General features: G+C 41.2%; 1 protein-coding gene across 2 annotated transcripts in view; it reads right to left on the bottom strand.

Annotated features, from left to right (window-relative positions):
• UTS2B (urotensin 2B) overlaps positions 1-15,502 on the bottom strand; it is a 58,566-nt gene that overhangs the window by 12,846 nt on the left and 30,218 nt on the right. For both annotated transcript variants that reach the window (XM_073675161.1, XM_073675160.1), the window contains 2 exons: positions 11,237-11,285; positions 7,031-7,109 (listed from right to left, as the gene is read on the bottom strand). In XM_073675161.1, coding sequence (XP_073531262.1) covers positions 7,031-7,109; positions 11,237-11,245 — 88 coding nt within the window. In that variant the 5' untranslated portion in view covers positions 11,246-11,285. The remainder of the gene's footprint in view (positions 1-7,030; positions 7,110-11,236; positions 11,286-15,502) is intronic.

The following is a 15,502-nucleotide window of genomic DNA, read 5'->3' as shown; positions in this document are numbered from 1 at the left end:
TGTCCTTCAAACTGCACTTTCAAGCTCTTGTGATCTCCTGTCGCCTCCAAATCAAAAATATTTCCAGAATCTGTCCTTTCCTCAATTCTGAATCTATTAAAATGTTAGTGAATGCCCTCATCATCTCCCGCCTTGACTACTGCAATATCCTCCTCTGTGATCTTCCTGCTAACACTCTTGCACCTCTCTAGTCCATCCATAACTCTGCTGCCTGACTAATCCACCTCTCTCCATGCTACTCCTCTGCTTCTTCCCTCTGCAAATCTTTTCATTGGCTGCCAATTCCCCAACGTATCCAGTTAAAACTAACACTGACCTACAAAGCAGTCTAAAATCTGTCTCCTCCATATATCTACAAACTAAGCAAGTTTTTTTCATGTGACACCCATATTGCTTTTGTTTTGCATACTTTATTTCTAATCCATTTTTAAATACTGAAGTGAGTAAACTGTCAGAATTTTTATTTTTAGATTTATCCTTTGACGGTTAATAATGGGTCAATGAAAAACGGATGAAACACGGATGGAAGACTGAGGTACAAAAGATGTGTTCAATGTTTTATATGTCTTATACTTATCCCCATAGACTTTGAAAGCCAAGTCTGATCCGGAAAACAGAGAAGCTTTAAGTCAAAATGGTCAGAAGCAAACTGAGTCTACGTGATAAACAGTAAGGAACTAGGGGAAAGTACCTATTAAAAGCACAATTTTCACATTTATTTAAGGAGATGCAATAGTCACAGAAATGTACATAGAAATCATAGGGCCCCATAGCAGAAGTCCTAATTGTCCTTCCTCCCTACAGAAAACAAACTTAAATAATAATGGGCAGTGTCACAGAAGAGCAAATCCCACAACTTTTCAGCCCTTACAAAGTAATTTGGCCTCTATTGGAGCCCCTTAGCATTCCCACACACTAACATACCCCTTTCTTGGCCCCCATTGTTATGATCTGCTACAGAGACTAAGGAAAGAGAGGAGATCTGTCCCTACAATAGAACTAAACTAGATCCCTACGATGTAACGGGGAACCTGATCCTGCGATCAGACCCGCTAAAGTCCTCGGCTAGTCTGAACGCAGACCTATAGATGTGAGGGAGGGATCCCTACAAGATCTAGGGACTGGGAAAAGTTGGACACCTCCTAGCAGAAATAGTAGCAGTCAAAGACAAACACACAACAAAAAGGCATAGGGGTCAGAAGACCTAGCAAAACTAACAGAGAACGGCAACAGAGCAACAAGCTAGCTCAACAGTAGTAAATACAAATGAAGTCCAGCAAAGCCAGGAGGGCGGAGCCGGATTAAATAGGCAAAATGGTCATGTGACCAGCAAACTAAAAAAAAACTAACAGGGGAGTTGTAACAGTACCCCCTCTTCTAAGAGGATCCTCCGGATCCCCTAGGCCCAGGCTTAACAGGAAACCTCCTGTGAAACGCTCAGACAAGTCTGGGAGCAGAAACATCATCCGCCCTCACCCATGAGTTATCCTCAGGTCCGAAACCCTTCCAAGCAACGAGATACTGCAAACTACCTCTATACCGTCTAGAATTTAGGATGCAAGAAATTTCATATTCCCCGTCCTCCACCACCGGAGGAACAGTGGCAGAGGCGTCACCATCCGACACATCAGCTTTTTTCAACAGAGAAACATGAAACACCGGATTAATCCTCCAGGACGTAGGAACCTCCAGCCTAACAGCAGATTGGTTAACTATCTGAAGTACCTTAAAGGGCCCTACGAACTTGGGACCCAATTTTTTAGAAGGAATCCTCAATCGTAGATTCTTAGAGGACAACCAAACCATGTCACCAACAGCAAACAAAACCTCTTGCCGTTTCCTATCAAAGTACCTCTTAGATTTCTTGCTAGCCTCCTGAAGATTACCACGCACATCCGTCCAAACTCTCTCCAAATCACCGGAAAAACTCTCCTCCTCAGGCACAGCCGAAACCAATTTGGAAAATGACCCAAAAGACGGATGTCTCCCAGAACAACAAAAAAAAGGCGAACACCCAGCAGAAGAGGATGTATGGTTGTTAAGAGCAAATTCAGCAAGTGGCAGAAACTCAGACCACCCCTCTTGATTGTCTGCCACAAAACAACGCAAGAACTGCTCAACATCCTGGTTCTTCCTTTCTGTCTGGCCATTAGACTCAGGATGATATCCGGATGAAAACGACAAATGAACTCCCAACCTGTCACAAAAGGCACGCCAAAAACGAGCCACGAACTGAGGTCCCCTATCAGAAACAATGTCAGTAGGAACACCATGTAGTCTGACAATTTCCTTGACAAAGGCCTTGGCGAGTGTCTTAGCGCAAGGCAGTTTGATGAAGGGAACCAAGTGACACATCTTGCTAAAACGGTCCACGACCACCCAGATGACCGTGAAACCTTCAGAGGGAGGAAGGTCAGTAATAAAGTCCATAGCCAGATGTGTCCAAGGTGCACTAGGGACCTCCAGAGGGCAAAGCAACCCCGCAGCAGGAGCATGCGAAGACTTGGATCTTGCACACACAGTACATTAGCGCACCCACTTAATGACTTCCTTCTGCCATCCAGGCCACCAAAAACTGCGACCCACAAGTCTCTTGGTCTCAGAAATTCCTGGATGACCTGCCAACCGAGACTCATGACACTCAACAAACAAATCTCTCCTAAAGGTCCTAGGCACAAACAACCTCCCATCGGGAGTGTTAGATGGGGCATTCTCCTGTGCTTTAAGAATCTCATCCTCCAAAACGGAGTCCAAAGCAGCAATCACAACACCTTCTTGTAAAATGGTCTCCTCTTCCTCCTCAAGACCGACCATGGGAGAAAAGCTGCGAGACAAAGCATCCGCTTTAACATTCTTGGTACCCGGGATGTAAGTAACGGAAAAATTAAACCGCGAGAAAAAAAGTGCCCACCTAGCCTGACGGGCATTCAAGCGCTTGGCAGCATCAAGATAGATCAGATTTTTATGATCAGTGAAAACCTGAATGGGAAATTCAGCACCTTCCAAGAGATGACGCCAGTGTTCAAATGCAAGTTTAATCGCCAGCAATTCCCGATTACCAATATCGTAATTAAGTTCAGTCTCGGAAAAATTTTTTGAAAAAAAGGCACAGGGATGTACTCCATCCTTGTTTTCCTGAGACAACACCGCACCAACCCCCACCGAAGAAGCATCAACCTCAACCAAAAACGGCTTAGTCACATCAGGCTGCATAAGGATGGGAGCAGAGGTGAACCTCTCCTTTAGAAACACAAAAGCTTCAATGGCCTCAGAAGTCCACTGAACCACATTAGCACCTTTCCTGGTGAGATCGGTCAGCGGTTTGACAATAATAGAAAAATTTTTTATGAATTTTCTGTAATAATTGGCGAAACCCAAAAACCTCTGTATCGATTTCAAACCAATAGGCCTAGGCCATTCCTGCACAGCTTGAACTTTAACCGGGTCCATCTCAAAACCTTCACTGGAGATAATGTAGACCAAAAAACTAATTCTCTGTACAGCGAACTCACATTTCTCCAGCTTAGCAAAAAGCGAATTGTCCATTAATAACTGTAATACCTCACGTACGCTCCGCCAATGAGACTCCAGATTCGGCGAATAAATCAAAATGTCATCCAAATACACAACCACATTTTTGCCGATTAAAGGTCTAAGGATATCATTAATAAGATTCTGAAAAAATGCTGGAGCATTGGTGAGACCAAAAGGCATAACCAGATTCTCAAAATGAACCACAGGAGTGTTAAAAGCAGTCTTCCATTCATCACCCTCCTTCATGCGCAACAAATTGTATGCCCCCCGGAGATCAATTTTAGAGAACCACTTGGCCCCCACTAACTGGTTAAATAAATCAGGAATCAATGGCAGTGGGTAAGGATTGCGTACAGTAATTTTATTAATCTCACGAAAATCCAGACAAGGACGTAAACCGCCATCTTTTTTTTTTGCAAAAAAAAATCCAACAGCCACAGGAGACTTGGAAGGCCTAATGTGACCGGCGGCCAAGCTTGTCTGTATGTATTCTTCCAAAGCCTTTCTCTCAGGAATAGTAAGATTAAATAAACGACTCTTAGGAAGAGTCACGCCAGGGACAAATTCAATGGTACAATCATAGTCTCTATGGGGAGGCAAAACCTGCGACTCCTCCTCAGAAAAAACTCTCCAAAAATCCTGAATAGGTACAGGCAATTCCCCTCTATCCACAGCAGCAATGCGCCCGTTACAACACTTGTCATAACACTTAGGGCTCCAGGACTTAATTTCATTGGTAGACCAATCCAGTACAGGATTGTGCAATTTTAACCAGGGTAACCCCAATATTACTGGAGAAGGCAAATTATCCAATACCACCAAATCCAAATTCTCTTGATGAATACCATTAATAGTGAGGGGAAATTCACAGACCTTGTGAGTAACACTCTTCAAGGGAGAGCCATCGACAGAAACCACAGCAATAGGGGATGACAAAGTTTTAGGTTCTAATCTAAGTTTTTCCAAGAATCCCCCATCAATCACATTCAGAGTAGATCCACAATCCACAAATACCCGAAATTCAATTAATTCATCCTGAGCAGCAGTAGTGGCAGATAGGAATACTCCCTTAGAATTTAAACAGGCAATACGAGCATGACTGACCATTTTTTTTTCTTTCTTCTTACGAAGCACACAGCTCTTAATAAAATGACCAGAATTTCCGCAATAGAAACACAAGCCTTCAGAAAGTCGGCGGTCTTTTTCCTGAGAGCGGGGTGCCATCGCCCCAATTTCCATCGGCTCTCCATTGTCAGCACAGAACCTCTCAGGACTAGAAGCTGACATAGCAGAGGATTTGCTCTCATTAACCCTTTCACGCAGTCTCCTGTCTACCCGTATAGCTAATTGCATTGCCTCCTGCAAGTTTCCAGGTGTGGGATAAGCAATCAGTAAATCCTTTACCCTTTCACATAGCCCTGCAAGAAACAAGCTTTTCAAAGCAGAATCGTTCCACCCCACCTGGGCAGACCACCAACGGAAGTGAGAACAATATTTTTCCACATTACCTGATCCCTGCCTCAAACGTCTTAATTCAGACTCAGCAGATGAGACACGATCAGGATCATCGTACAACAAACCCAAAGCAGAAAAAAAACTATCCACTGATCTAAAGCACGGATCACTAGGTTGGAGAGAGAAGGCCCATCCCTGAGGATCTTTGCGCAAAAGTGACATTATGATCCCTATGCGCTGTGATTCATCACCAGAGGATCCGGGTCTCAAACGAAAATATAATAGACAAGCATTTTTAAAAGAAAAAAAATCTTGTTGTTCGCCAAAAAATAAATCAGGCAGACGTACCTTAGGTTCCACAAAATGCGCTCCAGAACAGCTACTCACGTGTTGTTGGAGCTTGGTCACCTCCAGAGAGAGTCCCTGCAAGGGTTGAGCCAAATCTTGCACCGAGACCATGATGGAAAACTGGAGGTCTTTCCTTAGAGAAAAATTTTTTTTTTAAGGCTGGACTTACTGTTATGATCTGCTACAGAGACTAAGGAAAGAGAGGAGATCTGTCCCTACAATAGAACTAAACTAGATCCCTACGATGTAACGGGGAACCTGATCCTGCGATCAGACCCGCTAAAGTCCTCGGCTAGTCTGAACGCAGACCTATAGATGTGAGGGAGGGATCCCTACAAGATCTAGGGACTGGGAAAAGTTGGACACCTCCTAGCAGAAATAGTAGCAGTCAAAGACAAACACACAACAAAAAGGCATAGGGGTCAGAAGACCTAGCAAAACTAACAGAGAACGGCAACAGAGCAACAAGCTAGCTGAACAGTAGTAAATACAAATGAAGTCCAGCAAAGCCAGGAGGGCGGAGCCGGATTAAATAGGCAAAATGGTCATGTGACCAGCAAACTAAAAAAAAACTAACAGGGGAGTTGTAACACCCATAAAGTATGATGCCAACAAATGTGACCCCCAAACACAGTAAGATACCCCACAGTAAATTCCTCCACAGTACCCTCCATACGCACGGTATGATGACCCTACAGTAGCCCCTGCAATATTGGCCCTCATAGTCCTCCACACACAGTATAATAGCCCTGACCCAGCCCTTTACACAATATGATGACCCCTAGACAGCCTCCATACAGTATAGTGGCCCTCAATTCAGTATAGTAGCCCCCACACAACCCTCCACACTGTATAATAGATTCACCACCTTCCATCTACACGGGTCCCTGTCCATCTTTCACTGTACGCCAGAGGACAGGATGTGTCCAGACTTTGGGCTCCGGATGTGACAGGGGCATCCGCTTGGGATTACAGTATGGTTTCTCACTGCTTTGATCGACTGGTACATGCTAGCCCTAGCAGCCCACTATTCTTGAACTTGACCTTGTTATGGTACTTCCCTATCTGACTCACTATCAGGAAAGGCCCAAGGCCCACTCTTCACTACCACTAGACCCACTCCCTGGGCCAGTTCTATCCCTTATCTACATCCTATCTATAGACTGAACATATTATCCTTATTTTATGTCATATACCGTTTCTAAGCCACTTAACTATATGAACAGTACTTATACTATCCCAAGTCTAATCCTTTGCTTATCCTGCACTAAGAACTACTCACATTGTGCATTAACACTTTACATTACGAATACGCTGTACAATATACAAGACTCACATCACTATTCACATTCCACGTAAAACCGCATGACACTGTACACAGAGCGATTGTTGTCTTCAGGAGCAGGAATGCAGCAGAACAGTCCACCACTCTTACACCAGCGCATACACCGGGCCCCCCAGACTCACGGGCCGCATGGTCTGCTGCTGTTAGCGGTATGCCACTGAATGATCAACCTGCTGAACTGCTTCAGTTTCTTGAATATTACTAACAGGAGTTGCCAAATGTCCACCCATTTCATGTTGCACTGAATCATACGGGGAAACAGGTTCAAAAACATTTAATTTGGTGTAATACCTTTAAATCACAAAAGCAAATCACAGATTGGACCTCACCTTTCATCCTTTTACAAACCTTGGACAGATGTAAAGCATCTAGAACACAGGACAATGCCAGAGTAGATGTGTCTTTCTAGGCACTGTAAAATAATGACCTGAAATAAAAATAATGCTTTAATTCGGATTTGTCCAGAAGACTGATGTACACATATCTTCTATCACTCAGAAATAGTAATATGATTTCATAAGTCTGTCTATTTTCAAGGGGCTAGTTTCCTGTTGCTACCAAATATTGTATTATACAGAACTGAACCACCTCTTGACAAATTTAGTTTTCATGGAAAAGTAAATTAAATCATGCAAACACATTAAAGTGAATACAGATATGGTAGAAGGAGGAACCGAAAATAAAAATATACAGAAAGAGGCATTTAGGACAGAACACATTTCAGTAGACAGGAAGCACGACTGCTGTTCAGTCATATGTGTAATGTAAAACTGTACCAGATGCACTATGCACTGTGCCACTGTGAGATAGTTTATCAGAGAGTTTATTTTCATTCCAAATACATACACATTAATAAGGAGTTGGTCACTTCATTGCGACATTAACAGCTTCCACTCTTCTGTGAAGTCTTTCTATTAGATTTTGGAGTGTGTCTGTAGGCATTTTTGCCCATTCATTCAGAAGACAATTTCTATGGTCAGACAATAATGTTAAACAATAGGGCCTGGCTTGCAATCTCCACTCTACTTGAGTACATAGGTGTTTGATGAGTTCAGGGCCATACGAAACTCACCCAACTATGTCTTTAGGGACCCTGATATGTGCACTGGGGCACAGTCCTGCTGGAACAGAAAATCGCCTTCCCTAAACTGTTCCCACTAAATTGAAAGCATACAATTGTCTAAAATGTCTTGGTATATTGATAAAGGAAAAATATATATCTTTGTTCCGTGTTAGCCAGTAGATAGAAAAATAATAAGATTTGAAGGTCCTCAGTGGTTGATACCTTTTAATGGCTAACTGAGGAGATGGTAACAAATTGCAAGCTTTCAAGACTACTCAGGTCTCTTCATCAGGCATAGAATAACACAAAATCTGAAGAATCACATATTTATTCACAGCAGGGCACAAGAATAATGCAATAGATGAGACAAGTGACGTGAAGTAGAACTATGAGTATGGGATGGGGGTGGGGGGGTGGGAGAAAGAGTTGTGGCCATAAATATTGGAGCAGTTCATAGATAAGAAGTGTGGAGTTTTTACTGTCTTGTGATTGAAGTCTTGTCCATGGTTGTGATGACCCCACAGGTCTGAGGAGCACATTCCTAAGTTGATGTAGAATGACATAAATACATACGGCACATTCATTCCTGCACTGAGAGTGTCAAAGGTTGTCATGAGTTTGTATTCCCAAATTTTTCTGTCTGTAGTGTACTTAATTATATGTCCCAAATGTCCAGCTGGGGGTCTGTATGTTGGGGAGACAGGACAAAATCTTAGAACAAGGATGAATTCTCATCGCCACACCATAAAAGAAAAAAAGAATAGATCTACCTGTGGCAAAACATTTTTGTATCCCTGATAGTGTTGAGCGAGCATGATCAGTTACCATTTCACCGAGCACGCTCGATTGCTGCCCGAGTATTTTTGGCGTGCTCGACAACTATGTTCGAGCCGCTGCGGCTGCATGTGTTGCGGCTGTTAGACAGCTGCGACACCTGCAGGGATTGCCTGTTTGTTAGGATTGCATGTGAAAGGGTTAACCGAACACGCTCGCTCAACACTAATCCCTGATCACAGCATCATGGACACGAAGTTACTGGTGTTAAAAGGTAACTTCAAATCCCAGAGAGACAGAAAAATTTGGGAATACAAACTCATGACAACCCTTGACACTCTCAGTGCAGGAATCAACGTGTCGCATGGATTTATGTCTTTCTACATCAACTAAGGAATGTGCTCCTCAGACCTGTGGGGTCATCACAGCCATGGACCAGACTTCAATCATGGGACAATAAAACTTTCACACTCCTTATCTGTGAACTACTCCAATATTTACAGCCACAAATCTTTCTCCCCCCTCCCATACTCATAGTTCTGCTTCACGTCACTAGTCTCATCTATTACATTATTCTTGTGCCCTTGTGTCCTGCTGTGTATAAATATGTGAGTCTTCAGATTTTGTGTTATTCTATGCCTGATGAAGAGACCTGAGTAGTTTTGAAAGCTTGCAATTTGTTACAATCTTTTCAGTTAGCTATTAAAAGGTATCAACTACTTTGAGGACTCTCAAATCTTAATATTTTGGTATATTGAAGCATTAAGATTTCTCTTTATTGGAGCTAAGGGACCTAGGCCAACCCCTGAAAAATAATCCTATAGCATAATCCTTCTTTCACCAAGCTTTATAATTGACACAATGCAGTCAGGCATGTAACACTCTACTTCCATTCGCCAAACCCAGACTCATCCATTAGACTGCCTGATACAGAAGTATAATTTTTCACTACACAGAGCTTATTTATGGAGTGCAGTGGCAGCGTGTTTTACACCACTCCATCTGATGCTTAAAGTGGTCCAGAACAAAAATTAATTTTACTCCTAAATGTCATAATTTAATCTCTTTTCTAATATGCTTTATCTAAAAAGTCCCCACCATTCCCTCACTGCTCTAACTGCTTTATTTTTTTTTCAATTACTTCATCTTTGATGATGCTTGGTTTGAGACGCCCATTTCAGGGGTTGGGCTAGTGTTTGTTTACTGAATACTGCATCTGCAGTACTCACATGCTGCACCCACAACCACATAGCACACAAGCATTAATCAATGATCACTCACATGCTAGACATTTATCACACACCACTTACTCTGCACATCAATCAATTACATTTACCAAGTGTCTTTTTTTAAACTGTTGGATCCTGGTAGGATGAAGAGATGTGTCTGCTGCTAGAACTCTGTGTGGCATTGACCTGGTTTCTAATCTGAGCTGCTGTTAACCTGCGATTTCTGAGGCTGGTGACTCGGATAAACTTATCCTCAGAAGCAGAGGTGACTCTTGGTCTTCCATTCCTGGGGCGGTCCTCATGTGAGCCAGTTTCTTTGCAGCGCTTGATGATTTTTGCAACTGCACTTGGGGACACTTTCAAAGTTTTCCCAATTTTTCAGACTGACTGACCTTCATTTCTTAAAGTAATGATGGCCACTCGTTTTTCTTTACTTAGCTGCTTTTTTCTTGCCATAATACAAATTCTAACAGTCTATTCAGTAGGACTATCAGCTGTGTATCCACCAGACTTCTGCACAACACAACTGATGGTCCCAACCCCATTTATAAGGCAAGAAAGCCCACTTACTAAACCTGACAGGGCACACCTGTAAAGTGAAAACCATTTCCGGTGACTACCTCTTGAAGCTCATCAAGAGAATGCCAAGAGTGTGCAAAGCAGTCATCAAAGCAAAAGGTGGCTACTTTGAAGAACCTAGAATATAAGACATATTTTCAGTTGTTTCACACTTTTTTTGTTAAGTATATAATTCCACATGTGTTAATTCATAGTTTTGATGCCTTCAGTGTGAATGTACAATTTTCATAGTCATGAAAATACAGAAAAATCTTTAAATGAGAAGGTGTGTCCAAACTTTTGGTCTGTACTGTATTTATATATATACAGTATATATATATATATAACCCTTGTGCATATAGTGTATTGTCTAGTGTGCCCTTAAGGCGATTAAATATATATTTTAACCTTGGGCTGCTCTTTTATCTCGATCCACGAATCCTCACCTCCGTTTCACGGTTTAATCTCCCATGCTACTGGGGCTGGTTTCTGGCCCGATATAATTCCCGTTAATGAACCGGCTTATATTGAATTGGAATTGGTGGCAGCTCTACCGGGCTGATAAGGTTCTGTTTCACTAGGGCTAGTGAAATGGGCCTCTCAGCCTGTCAGTGGTGTGAGCGAGTGAGCTGACACGTCAGAGACTGAGTGGACCACCTCTTTTCACTCCATGTACCTTCCTGGGCCCATGAGGGTGTAAAACTGTACCAATCTGACTTTACGTGTCCTCAAGAGGTGTGGAACGTCACGTTGGTGTAAAGTGCGGATCTGTATCACGTGATCTGTCTGACGTAATGGTGACATCAGGCGAGGTGACGAGGTGCGGTTCGTCACAATATGTTATACAGTATTAAACTGTGGAAGTCTGATTAAGCCTAGTCAACTAAAAGCTTGCCGATATATAGAATATTAAACAAAACTGCAACTCACCCTCCTCATCTCCACTGCTGTCTCTTCACCTCCAGCATTTTTTGATAAGCTGCAGAGTGACATCATGAAGACAGCATGAGCTACTGATCCCAGAAACCACTCTATAATTTTACAAATTTACATGCCTTTGGTTAACCCCTTTACCTCGCAAGCTTGTTTTCACCTTCATGACCATGCCAAATTTTAGAATTCTGTCCAGTGTCCCTTTATGTGTTAATAACTCTGGAACGCTTCAATGGATCCTAGTGATTCTGAGATTGTTTAATCGTGACATATTGTACTTCATGACAGTAGTAACATTTGTTACATATGACTTGCGTTTAATCGTGAAAAAATGGAAATTTGGTAAAAAAGTTAGAGAATTTTGCAATTTTTTAATTTAAATTTTTATGCCCTTAAACCAGACAGTTATGTCACACAAAATAGTTTATAAATAACATTTCCTACATGCATACTTTACATCAACACAATTTTTGAAGATTTTTTTTGTTAGGGAGTTAGAAGGGTTAAAATTTGACCAATGATTTCTCATTTTTCCAACCAAATTTGCAAAAATCATTTTTTAGGGACCACATCACATTTGAAGTGACTTTGATGAGGCTATAGGATAGAAAATATCCAAATTTGACATAATTCTAAAAACTGTACTCCTCAAGGTGCTGAAAACCATATTCAAGAAGCTTATTTCAGGTGCTTCAAAAGGAACTGAAGCAATGTGGAAGGAAAAATGAACTTTTAACATTTTTTCACTAAAATTTCAATTTTCACCCAATTTTTCTTATTTTCACAAGGGTAACAGAAGAAAATATACCCCAAAATTTGTTGTGCAATTTCTCCTAAGCACACTGATACCCTATATGCTGTGGAAAACTACTTTTTGGGTGCATGGTAGGGCTTTTTGAATGCAAAATGGCTGGGATAGAGAGCTGATGCCATGTCGCGTTTGGAGAGCTCCTGATGTGCCTAAACAGTGGAAACCCCCCCATAAGTGAGCCCATTTTAGAAACTAGACCCCTCAAGGAATGGATCTAAGTGTGTAATGAGCACCTTGAACCCTCAGGTGCTTCACAGAAGTTTGTAACGTTGAGCTGTGAAAATAAAAAAAAATCACATTTTTCCCACAAACATGTTCCTTTAGCCCCAATTTTTTTTTTTCACAAGGGTAACAAGAGAAATTTCACAATACAATTTGTTGTGCAATTTCATCTGAGTACTCCGAAATCCCATATGTGGGGGAAAACTACTGTCAGATCTTGGAAAGGAAGGAGCGCCATTTGACTTTTGGAACGCAAAATTGGCTGGAATCGTTAGCGAACGCCACGTTGGGATTGGAGAACCCCTGATATGCATAAACAGTGGAAAGCCCCCACAAGTGATGTCATTTTGGAAACTAGACCCCTCAGGGAATGTATCTAGATGTGTAGTGAGCACCTTGAACCCCCAGATGCGTCGCAAAAGTTTAGAATGTTGAGCTGTGAAAATAAAAAATCTAATTTTTCTCACAAAAATGTTCTGTTAGCCCCAATTTTTTTTATTTTCACAAGAGTAACAAGAGAAATTGCAACATACAATTTGTTGTGCAATTTCTCCTGAGTACACCAATACCCCATATGTGGTCAAAAACTACTTTTGAGGCACAGTGCAAAGCTCAGAAGGGAACAAGCACCATATTGGAGTTCAGATTTTGTTGGAATGGTTTGAGAGTGCCATGTCACATTGACAGAGCCCCTGAGGTGCCAGACCAGAAGAAAAACCCCATAAGTAATGTCATTTTACAAAGTTCACTTCTCAATGAATTCATCTAGGCGTGCAGTGAGCATGTTGACACCACATGTGCCTCACACAAATTTATACCATTGGGCGGTGAAGAAAAAATAATTACATTTTTACCACTAAAATGTTGTTTTAGCTCCAAAGTTTTAGTTTTCGGGCACATGACAGACATTTTTTGATCGCTTTCTATTCTGATTTTTGGGAGGCAGAATGAACAAAAATCAGCAATTCAGGAATTGTTTTTTTATGCTCTTCCGAGTGTGGTAAAATTGATAAGAAAGTTTTATTCTTAGGGTCAGTACAATTACAGCGATACCACATTTATATAATTTTTTTATGTTTTGGCACTTTTACTCAAAAAACTATTTTATAGAAAAAAAGAATAATTTTTGCATTGCTTTATCCTGAGAGCTATAACTTTTTATTTTTCCACTGATGGAGCAGTATAGTGGCTTGTTTATTGCAGGACAAGATGGCATTTTAAGCTATACCATTTTTATTTACATTTGTCATTTTGATCGCGTTTTACTCGACTTTTTGTTTGGCAGTTTAGTGAAAAAGCATAGTTTTTTGCCTCGTTTTATATTTTTTTACAGTTCTCATTAGAGGGGTTAACTAGTGGGACAATTTTATAGGTCGGGTCTCCGGATGCAGCAATATTAAATATGTGTACTTTTTTTTTTTTTAATAAAATTACTTATTTACGGGTACAGTATATGTATATTTTTTATTATTATTTAAAAAATATTTTTACAATTTTTTTTTACTTTTTTTAACTTTTTTACTTATTCCCAATATGAGACTTTCACTTTTTTGCAGTATTGCAATGCTTTATAAGCTGTAACTGCTGCACTGATAAAAACTGGTTAGATCATACACTGCGCATAATCTAACTAGCTTGCTAGCCCTGGTGACCCGGTTAACAACGATCGGCCCCTCGCGATGACGTCGTGGGGGCACTGATCGGAAGGCAGAGAGAGGTTAAACTGCTGGGTGTCAGCCGGCACCTAGCGCTGAGTGTCAGCTGTCATGTCAGCTGAACACCCGGAGGCGATCACGAGCTCGCAGCTCCTGTGATCGCAAAATCACCATGACGTATTCATATGTCTAAGGTCGGGAAGTACTTCCCAACCTGAACTCATGAATACGTCTAAAGTCATGAAGGGGTTAAAGCATGCCTGTCATTTAAATTTTTATTTCATAAATCAAAAGTACACATGAAAATAAGAAACTCTGTAATAAATCTTATCAGAGAAATCTACTTCTTTCTCTGCCAGAATTGATCAGTCATTATCAAAATTCTCAATTCTGGGGTAAAATCTGTATTCAGTGAAGACAGACCTTCCTATTATTGAGATAGGAGATGGCAGTTATTAGAGATTCAATTCTATGTAGATGGGTGGAGGGAGGAGCTAGAGACAGACACCACACAATTTCTGTCCTGACCTCTCCTGCTTCCACTACATCAACTTCACTCAGGAGTAATCATTAGATCATTTAGACTTTACTGTAGCAATTTAGATCTCCATTGGTTACTAATCAATTGCAGTGTTATTTTGGTATATTTAGACTGGTATACTGTATATGATATGCTCCACTTTATTTTGTCATTTTTTGTACTCCTGCAGTCAGGACTAGAGTGTTAGTATTTACTGTCGTAGTTCTATTCTCTCTAACTATTGCTCAAATTATTGTTGAATTCTCATTGACTAGATTATTTATTGCATGATTGGATATCTAGTATAGGACTTTTTGATCAGTATGGGGTGTTATCGGACTATGTTTAACTAACATCCCCGCTGTTGAATAAATTTATATGGCAGTAATTTGTTTCAGATAGTGTGGTGTCCCCTCAGACTAGGCCCTCTGTGATTTTTATAATTGTTTTAGTAAATTTATATCCAATAAAGATTAATTTTATTATGATAGTTCTCTCTTATTCACTCTGGATGATACATTCTAACTAGAGTGTGTGCTTGTAGTCTAAAGTCTAGACAGTAGCATTTCCTCATGATTTGGGTGTTCCTAACGTGAAAGGAGACCATGACAGAGGATAGGCAGATCCTAGAGGAAAGAAGCAGAGAAGTGACCGAAAGGCAGAGTGATCGACCAGAGATGGGTCCAGGGCCTAGCAGTACGACCCAGAGTTTATAACTCCGAGAGAAAACGGGCCAAGACGAGACAGAGAACATGAGATGAAGAGAGTGCCCAGGGCAGGCGCTCCAAAGCGTTAGGGACAGAGAAGCCATACTGGCAATATAGTTCTCTTGAGCAGAAAGAAGACACAGAACCGCGGGTTGAGTAAAGGACTCTTGCTAACTGGACTGTAGTACTGAGCAGGGCTGTGATGAAGTAGAGAGGAATGGTGAAGATAGAGAACAAGCAAGTAAAGAGGAAGGAATTGAAACTGTGTCTAGAAAATACTCCGCATTGTGAAGGAAACATTCATTAAGTAGTTTACCCGCTATCTACTGTATATAATCCTCACCAAGT

The sequence above is a fragment of the Phyllobates terribilis genome, unplaced genomic scaffold (assembly GCF_046119375.1).
Source record: "Phyllobates terribilis strain yellow unplaced genomic scaffold, ASM4611937v1 Scaffold_3__8_contigs__length_932513732, whole genome shotgun sequence".
NCBI classification, from domain to species: domain Eukaryota; kingdom Metazoa; phylum Chordata; class Amphibia; order Anura; family Dendrobatidae; genus Phyllobates; species Phyllobates terribilis.
The sequence above is the reverse complement of the archived record's forward strand: the minus strand, read 5'-3'. Positions and strand labels throughout refer to the sequence as shown.